The 9,218-nt window shown below is 56.7% G+C and overlaps 1 protein-coding gene across 1 annotated transcript; it reads left to right on the forward strand.

Annotated features, from left to right (window-relative positions):
* Window positions 1-184: 184 nt before the first annotated feature.
* Window positions 185-8,582, forward strand: SENP3 (SUMO specific peptidase 3). Its single transcript, XM_082708017.1, has 11 exons — window positions 185-520; window positions 1,395-2,121; window positions 3,122-3,361; window positions 3,449-3,560; window positions 4,071-4,218; window positions 4,345-4,392; window positions 4,980-5,057; window positions 7,132-7,269; window positions 7,430-7,513; window positions 7,611-7,661; window positions 8,049-8,582. The coding sequence occupies exons 2-11, from the start codon at window positions 1,407-1,409 to the stop codon at window positions 8,157-8,159; spliced, it is 1,725 nt and encodes a 574-aa protein (XP_082564143.1). The 5' UTR covers window positions 185-520; window positions 1,395-1,406; the 3' UTR covers window positions 8,160-8,582.
* The last annotated feature ends 636 nt before the right edge of the window (window positions 8,583-9,218 follow it).

Here is a 9,218-nt window from a genome sequence, read left to right on the forward strand (position 1 = left end):
GCGGTGGGGTCGGGGCTGGGCGCGGGGGCGGGGGGGACACGCAGGCGCAAACGCGAGAGAAGTGGGCTCGCCGCGCGCGGCCGGGAGCAGCTGGCGTGCGCAGGCGCCGCGCCACACGGGGCTCGGGGGCGGGGCCGATCCCGTGGTGTCCACGCTCTCGGGTAGGCGGGACTAGGCGCGTGCTGGCCGCGCCGGCGCTGTTCGCCGGGTGTGACGCACAAATCGTGCGCCGCCAGCGCCGGTGGGCCTGGGGCTCGCGGGAGGGGAAGGAGGAGAAGGAGGAGGAGGAGGAGGGGGAGGTGGTAGAGGTGGAGGCTGAAGCAGAGCAGGAGGCGGCCGCGGCGGGGCGGCTCGGCGGCGCGGCGCGCGGCCCAGGAGCGTTGGAATCCTGAATTGAGAGGGCTGCGCCTGAAGACAGCAGGAGTGGCGGGGCCGCCACCGTCGCCGAAGAGATGAGCCGGGAAGCTTGAGGCCGGAGACGCCCGCCCTCGGGCCCGTCCGCCCGGCTTCCCTGCTCCCGGTGAGGACGCCCCCTACCCTTCCCCCAGCTCTGCCGCGGCCTCTCCCAATTCGGGACCTCATTCCCACCTAACGGGGGCCCAGGAGGTCCTCGAAGGGGCTTCTTAAGGCCCTCGGGCGCCGAACTGTCCTGAGCTTGGAGGACCGAACCGGCGTGGGACGCATTCTGGCCCCCGGGAACGGAGCCGGAGAGGGGGCTGGGCCAACCAGCTCACGCGGCTCAGTTCTGTCCCGGCGCCCTGATTCGGCTGCCTAAGCACTGATCGGGTTCTCTTTCAGTTTCCTTGAACATTCTTCCGTTTTCGTTAGATTTTACTCCTGAGCCATAGCCCTGGGATCCCCATTCCCTCCTGAGACCTCCTGATTCAACCTAAGCATGCCCATCCCCTCCCCGCCCCAGCCCCCCATTCATTCCGAGGTGATAGAGAACTCTCTTCCCACTCCAGACCACGGTTTCCTTGTGGAAGTTGTGTCCTCCTTGGTTGTCTCTGTATCACCTCAGGGTTCTCGGGCTGAGCCATGCCCCTCGTTAGGTGCTCAATTAGGATACTCTTGGTGATCTTAAGTAAAGAAGTAGAGTCTGGAAATACTAGGTTTAAGCTGGGGATCTCAGAAATAAGCTTTCAGACGCTTGCTGGTTAGCCATAGTCTCTTTGCTTCTGTCTGGCTGGGGGACGGATGATGACACGGACTCTAACGGGCTCCTTGTGGACCGTGTTAACCGAACAGATTGGCAGTCTGTAGGAGTTTAGCGGTTTTTTCCTCTCTCCTTAGATTGTTCGCATCTGATTCCAGTGATGGCGCGCTGAGGAAGAGAGGCAAGATCTTGGGGTTCAGGGTGTTTGGATCCTGACACTCTGACCATTGTTTTACAGGGCTACTGGAAGATGAAAGAGACTATACAAGGGACCGGGTCTTGGGGGCCTGAGCCTCCTGGTCCTGGCATAGCCCCAGCTTACTCAAGTCCCAGGCGGGAGCGTGTGCGTTGGCCCCCACCCCCCAAACCCCGACTCAAATCAGGTGGAGGGTTTGGGCCAGATCCTGGGTCAGGGACCACAGCGCCAGCCAGACGCCTCCCTGTCCCTCGGCCCTCTTTTGATGCCTCAGCTAGTGAAGAGGAGGAAGAAGAAGAGGAGGATGAGGATGAAGATGAGGAAGAGGAAGTGGCAGCTTGGAGGCTGCCCCCCAGATGGGGTCAGCTGGGAGCTTCCCAGCGGCCTCGTCCTCCCCGCCCTACTCATCGAAAAACCTGCTCCCAGCGCCGCCGCCGAGCCATGAGAGCCTTCCGGATGCTGCTGTACTCAAAAAGCACCTCGCTGACATTCCACTGGAAGTTTTGGCGGCGCCACCGGGGCCGGCGGCGGAGCCTCGCACACCCCAAGAACCATCTTTCACCCCAGGAAGGGGGTGCGACATCGCAGGTGCCATCCCCCTGCTGTCGTTTTGACTCCCCACGGGGGCCACCTCCACCCCGGCTGGGTCTGCTAGGTGCTCTCATGGCTGAGGATGGGGTGAGAGGGTCTCCACCGATGTCCTCTGGGCCCCCAGTGGAGGAAGATGGATTACGGTGGACTCCAAAGTCTCCTCTGGACCCTGACTCTGGTAAGGTGGGAGTGGGTGGAGGGAGGGGCTGGGGAGGATCCTGAGCCTCTTGCGGTGGCGACCCTTGGGCCTAAAGCTAGTGGGACGGCAGAGTGAGGGGTGTCCAGAAGAGCTGTGAAATGTCTTAAGCTCCACTCTGAGCAGTAACCAAGTCTGGGGAGGTAGTCGAGGCTGGGATACAGAGTCCCCGAGTGGGTGTTCTGTGTAGGGATGAGAAATGTAGGACGTGCGGTTCACAAAAGCCAAGACAGCCTTACACGCTTGAAATCCCTCTTCATTTGCCCTTTCAGAATAAAGGGGCATGTCTGTTTGCGAAGGGTACCACTCTCCCGGTGGTGGCGTGGGATTTCTCTGAGTAGTGGACCGTGCCACCTGTAGTGGGGGACACTCTCGCTCAGAATATTTCTTTCGGGGCCGGGACTCTCAACCAAACAATTTCCGGCTGTGTTTTTACGAATCGCTGGAGTATTTATTGAACATGTGCAGGCATCCTACTAGGCACCAGGTCCATAGTGGTGGTAAATATCTCCGAAGTTTAGATCTTGTTGAATCTTAGTCATCTTGCTTCTGCCCTGCGAGTAGTACATCTTTTTTTTTTTTTTTTTTAAGATTTTATTTATTTATTTGACAGAGAGAAATCACAAGTAGTCGGAGAGGCAGGCAGAGAGAGAGAGAGGGGAGGAAGCAGGCTCCCCGCTGAGCAGAGAGCCCAATGCGGGACTCGATCCCAGGACCCTGAGATCATGACCTGAGCCGAAGGCAGCGGCTTAACCCACTGAGCCACCCAGGCGCCCCTAGTAGTACATCTTCTTTTCTTTTCCTTTACAGCCTCAGACGTGCTCCTTTCATGCTTGAGATTCCACTCCTTAGAGTTTGTACCTGTCGGTCCCATTTTAGTTCATTTTTGTCTTAACGGCCTGGGTGCATCATTTGACCTTACCCCATTGTTCTTTGATCCAAGCAGTCTTCTCATCCCCACCCTGTTTCCCCTGTCCTGCAGGCCTCCTCTCCTGTACTCTTCCCAATGGCTTTGGGGGACCCCCCGGGCCAGAAGGGGAGCGGGGTCTGGCACCCCCTGATGCCAGCATCCTCATCAGCAATGTGTGCAGCATCGGGGACCATGTGGCCCAGGAGCTGTTTCAGGGCTCAGATCTGGGCACCGCAGAAGAGGCAGAGCGGCCCGGGGAGAAAGCCGGCCAGCACAGCCCCCTGCGGGAGGAGCATGTGACCTGCGTGCAGAGTAAGGGACCCTAAGAGGGCCCAGTCTATTTGTCCCAGCCAGCTCCTAAATCGGAGGCCTCACCCTCTCCTCTTTCCCTCCGCTCAGGCATCTTGGATGAATTCCTTCAAACTTATGGCAGCCTCATCCCCCTCAGCACGGACGAGGTAGTAGAGAAATTAGAGGACATTTTCCAGCAGGAGTTCTCTACACCTTCCAGGTGAGGCAGAATAGCGGTGTTCTCAGAGGAGGGCTGGGACCTGAGGGTAGAAGAGAATGCTGCCACCTTTTCTCCCATAGGGATGTGCTTGGGGAGAAGGAGGAACGTAGGACTGAAGGGGGCAGTCTTGAGGGTAGAGTGCCAAGCCCCTGTAAACTGACTGCTTTGGGGCAGGTCTTTACCTGAGGTCCTGAAATACTGCGTATACCTGATAGTACTGTGCCTCTTTCTGCGGACTGGGCCTTTAGCAGGTCCTCAAAAGGACACAGGACCTTAGTTTTTGTTTGTTTGAAGTAGGCTCCATGCTCGGTGTGGAGCCCGGTGTGGGGCTTGAACTCAGGACCCTGAGAACAAGGTCTGAGCTGAGATCAAGAGTCAGACGCTCAACCCACTGGGCCTCGCAGGCGCCCCAGAAAGGATTAGCGTAGGTTGTTGCTCTGGGCAGTAGAAGGGACTTCCATTTGCCCCAGCGCCCTGTCTCTTGTGTGACTCCACTCTTGGCCGCCTCAGGAAGGGCCTGGTGCTGCAGCTGATCCAGTCATACCAGCGGATGCCAGGCAACGCTATGGTGAGGGGCTTCCGGGTGGCCTACAAGCGGCACGTGCTGACCATGGATGACCTGGGCACCTTATATGGACAGAACTGGCTCAACGACCAGGTGAGGAGCCGTGGGGACACGGGCCCCAAAGGGGACTTGGGGAGCAGGGTGTCTGGGGCCCTCTGGGGGGAGCCCTGTACCCATGCTGAACCCTGCATGGCATGCTGCCTCCGATCTTCTCCCCAGGTGATGAACATGTACGGAGACCTGGTCATGGACACGGTCCCGGAGAAGGTAGGCCTCGCCTGCCCCAGAAGAACGGCTGCGGTTCTAAGCAGCCTTTTCAGTCCCTTTTGCTGCTTTACTCGTGAAGACGATCTTTGTTTTTGGGGAGAGGTAGTAGAAGGCAGTGTGTTAAATTCAAATCTGGTTTTTTTTTTTTTAAGATTTATTTGAGAGAGAGAGAGAGAGAGAGAGAGAGATAGAATGGTGGTGGGGGAGGGGAAGAGAATCTCAAGCAGAATCCATGCTGTGTGTGGAGCCCAGCGAGGGGGTCGCTCTCTTGATCCCCGAGGTCTCGCCGGAGCTGAGACCAAGAGTTGGAAGCTTGAGCAACTGGGCCATTGAGGCGCCCCTCAAATCTTTAACCTTGATCCTGAACTTGCCTATTCTTCTCCCCATGGGGAGGTGGTTTTCCCCTGGGGCTATACGCTAAGATAAGGCTGAAAAGGATTGGTTTTTGACGCCCAGTGGACGGGAGTGGAGGTGGTTGAAACTGGCCCTTGGAGCCTTAGTGAAATGGAGCCGCACGGGCAAAGGAGACCGGGCAGGAGGGCCCAAGCTCTTCCAGCTCCAGCCACTCTCTTGTATCCCTGGCACAGGTGCATTTCTTCAACAGTTTCTTCTACGATAAGCTCCGTACCAAGGGTTACGATGGAGTGAAAAGGTGGACCAAAAACGTGAGTTACCACTTCACACCCATGTGTGTAAAGCCTTGTCTAGAGAGGAATAGGGTTCTGTTTTCTAGAACTCCTTCCTCAAGCTTGTTCACTCAGTCTTTTGAATACAAACAGTCTTGTCGCCGGTAGGCCGTGTGGGGGAGTACTGATGAAGGCACAAGGACTCAGTGGTTTTTTTTTTTTTTTTTTTTTTTAAGAATTTATTTATTTATTTGACAGACAGAGATTACAAGTAGGCAGAGAGGCAGGCAGAGAGAGAGGAGGAAGCAGGCTGCCTGCGGAACAGAGAGCCCGATGCGGGACTTGATCCCAGGACCCTGGGATCATGACCTGAGCCAAAGGCAGAGGCTTTAACCCACTGAGCCACCCAGGCGCCCGGATTCAGTGTTAAATAAGGACAATTTCTTGCCTTTATGGAGTAGGAGTAAATAAGCAAGGAAAATTTCAGCTGGTGCTGGGTGCTGGGTGCTGTGATTAACATACAAGGGTAACGCAGTAGCACAGGAGGTGGATCCTTAAGATGGGGAGGTCTGGGAAGGCCTCTCTGCTGAGACTCAGGTGATGAGGGGGACGCTGTGTGCAGAGCTGGGGAAAAGCGGTCCAGGTAGAGGAGCAGCAAGTACACAGGACTGAAGGCGAGAAGGGGCATTGGAGGCACTGGGGAGTTTCCTGTGTGGTTGGAGCATAGTGAGTGGAGGGAATAGGGGAAGACATTCGGTCAGAGTTGATCGCATGAGGATGGGGAGCAGATCTTACTTTATGCGCCTCGAGAAGCCACTGAAAAATTTTAAGGAGGCCGGGAAATCCTTCACGTTTTGAACTCCTGTTTCATGAAGATTAGAAGCGGGCAAGAGGAGAAGCGGACAGACTAGGAGGGGAGTATGGAAGCCCAGATGGGACACGTGGGCCAGAGGGCCAAGGACAAAGGTAGAAGTAGCTTTCTCTAGGACAGGTTTTGCATTTAGAGCTGATAGTACTTTCTGACGGGTTGGGCATGGGAATGAAGAAAAGCTAGGAATCGGGGAGGCCCGGGTTGGTAGTAGAAGTTACTTGGGAAAAGAACAGGGAGCGCGTTTGGTGAGGGGGGAGAAGAGTTCCTTTCTCTCCTCCAGTTAGTTTCCCTGCCCTGCGGTTCGAAGGCCAGGAAATCTCTACAGGGAGGTGGTAGTACCCACTGGCTCCAGCATTCTTTAGTCCCCAGGTTCAGGGGCTTACAACTCCGTGAGCTGGCAGCCTGCTTCTCCCAGTAGAGATTGGGTGATGCCCAGCGTGAAGAATTTGGCCTTCTGCATTCTTGTGCTTGAATCCCACCTGGGTCCTTTTTCCCGTGACCTACAGCAAGTTGCCTTCCTCTGCTGAGGTGCATTTACCTCATTGTTCGGTTGATTGTTAACAACCCCTTGGAGGATTGTGTGTTAACGGGCCGACCCTCTGCTGGGAAGCGTGCAATTGTTAGTGTATTGTGGGTGTTAACTGATTGAACCCTCATGACACACAGAGGAGGTACGTTCCGTTATTTTTCGCATTGGAGAACAGAGGTATAGAGAGTTACTGCATAGCTTGCCCATGGTCACAAGCTAGTGAATGGAGGAGCTGGGTGTAAGCCCTGGCGTCTGGCTCCAGAATCCTGAGCCTGGGTTAATAGCTGCTCAGCCTTAGTATCTTTAAAGATTTTATTTGACAGAGAGATCACAAGTAGGCAGAGAGGAGGAAGCAGGCTCCCCACCCGGCAGGGAGCCTGACACGGGGCTCGATCCCAGGACCCTGAGATCACGACCTGAGCCAAAGGCAAAGGCTTCATCCACTGAGCCACCCAGGTGCCCCAACCCTGCTACCTTTAACGTGGGGAAAGTACCTGGCCATCCTGGGCTCTCCAGTGTGTTTACTGATAGGACCTCCTTCAACCTGCCTTCTTCCTCCCGCCAGAATCCACATATGCTGAGCCAGGCGCGGGGCCTTGTGCTCGGCCATTTGGCTGTTTGCCTGCGCCTCCACTCCTCTCTAGAACCCTCATGGCAATAGGCAGGACTTCCGTGCTGTCTGACCTGACCTCTAGCACTGCCCCCCACCTTAGGTGGACATCTTTAATAAGGAGCTCCTGCTAATCCCCATCCACCTGGAGGTGCACTGGTCCCTCATCTCTGTTGACGTGAGGCGGCGCACCATCACGTATTTCGACTCGCAGCGCACCCTAAACCGCCGCTGCCCTAAGGTTTGAGAGGGAAGGGGGTACAGATGGGAAGAACGTGGGGAGGAGATCCAGTGGCAAGGCATTCTGGGCAGAAGGGCGGGCTTGGGGCCTGGGACTGCCATACCCTAGGTTCAGTTGGCAAACATAGGGCATCACTTCCTTCTTTTTTCTGTCTCTGCAGCATATTGCCAAGTATCTACAGGCAGAGGCAGTGAAGAAAGACCGGCTGGATTTCCACCAGGGCTGGAAAGGTTATTTCAAAATGGTAAGTGTCTAGGGGGCGCGTGGTATGGGGTCATGAGAGAGGTGTGATAGGAAACAGTTGAAGCCACACGCCTAGGAGTCTTCTTTTTATTCTCTAGAATGTGGCCCGGCAGAATAATGACAGTGACTGCGGTGCCTTTGTGTTACAGGTAAGTAGGCAGCAGCTGGGCTGACAGTTGGGGAAGGAGGTGGGGAGGCCCTCTGTCCCCCGCGATCTGGCTCACAGGCACTTGAGAAGCAGGGACTAACCTCGTGTGTTAGAATGCAGAGATGCAGACATTGTTGGTGTTCTCATGGCTTCCCGTCCCACGTTGGGACTGGGTTTCTTGGTCCTTGCTCTCTGGCTCTCATGTAGTTGTTTCCCAGCTTCCAGTGCTCGAACAGGCTTAGAGTCAGGCTTTTCTTGTCTGTGATACATGGAAGTTCTTGGATAGGCCCACTGAGCTGGATCTGGCTTCGGGAAGCAGGGAGCCCAGGTCCTGGCTTGGAGGGCTGCTCAACGGGCGGTTCTCACAGCCTGCTTTCTTAACACCCAGTACTGCAAGCACCTGGCCCTGTCTCAGCCATTCAGCTTCACCCAGCAGGACATGCCCAAACTTCGCCGGCAGATCTACAAGGAGCTGTGTCACTGCAAACTCACTGTGTGAGCGTCGTATCCCAGGCCTCAAGCCCATTGGTCAATGGGCATGGGGATGTGGGGGACCCTTCCTTCCCGAGAAACTCCAGTTCCTCTCTTGCCTCTCCCCTTCTTCCCAGTTCCCTATGGTTTTTCATATTTAAATGTTTTAATTGATTTCTGTATTTTTTTTTCTTTGAGAGAATACTTGTTGATTTTTGATGTTCAAGGGGTGGCCATGGAACAGCCTCTTCTCCCTCTGCTAGGGAGGAGTTTGGCCTTGTGGCCTGGGTGGGGCGGTCATCCCCCTTCCGTGTGCAGGGGCGGGGGCAGGAAAATGTGTGCTGGGGTGGTGGGCGGGCAAAGGGAGTGTGCCTGCCAGATCTTCAAACTTTGTTTTATACGTATATATAAACGCCACGGTCCTGCTCTGCTCAATAAAGGATCCTTTGGAGATGCGTCGTGCTGGTCTTCCTGCTGGCAGGCTCGGGTTTAACAGGCTCTGTTAACCGCCGCTCGGGGGTGCTGAGACCCCCGCGGGCCTGCCTTCCGTCGCGGGCTCGGGCAGAGAAGCAGTCCCACGGCGGGGAGGCCGGGGCTGCGGGGGGCCGCGCGCGACCTCAGGGATGGGGGAGCTTCGCGGCAGCACCTCCAGGCGCGCGGGGGCTCCTCATCCCCGCCCGGGGCCGGCAGCGCGCCTTCGGTTTCCACCGTCCCCCGCACACTCGCAGCGGTTCGGGGCGGGGTCTGGGCTACCTTTGCGGCAGGAGACGACAAACTAAACCGTGGGTCCGGCGCGCATCGGCAGCGGAGGCAAAGGGAAGCAGCTGTCTCGGGAGCCCGGAAGTCCCTGGAGGCTGAAGCCTCGCCCCTCGCGCGCGATAGGGCCGGCCAGGCCATATGACCTGGGCGCTCTCGCCTCCGCACGTGTAGGGGCGCTGGGCCCCAAGATGGCTGCCAGGCCTCGAGGCCTGACTCCCGTATGTCACTTCCGTACCGGCGAGAAAGGCGGGCCCCACAGCCAATGGGGCTGAGGGGCGGGGCCTCGCCTGGATAGGCGTTCAGGTTATCCAATGGTGGTGGCGTGCCG

This window comes from Mustela nivalis (genome assembly GCF_964662115.1).
Source record: "Mustela nivalis genome assembly, chromosome: 17".
NCBI lineage: Eukaryota > Metazoa > Chordata > Mammalia > Carnivora > Mustelidae > Mustela > Mustela nivalis.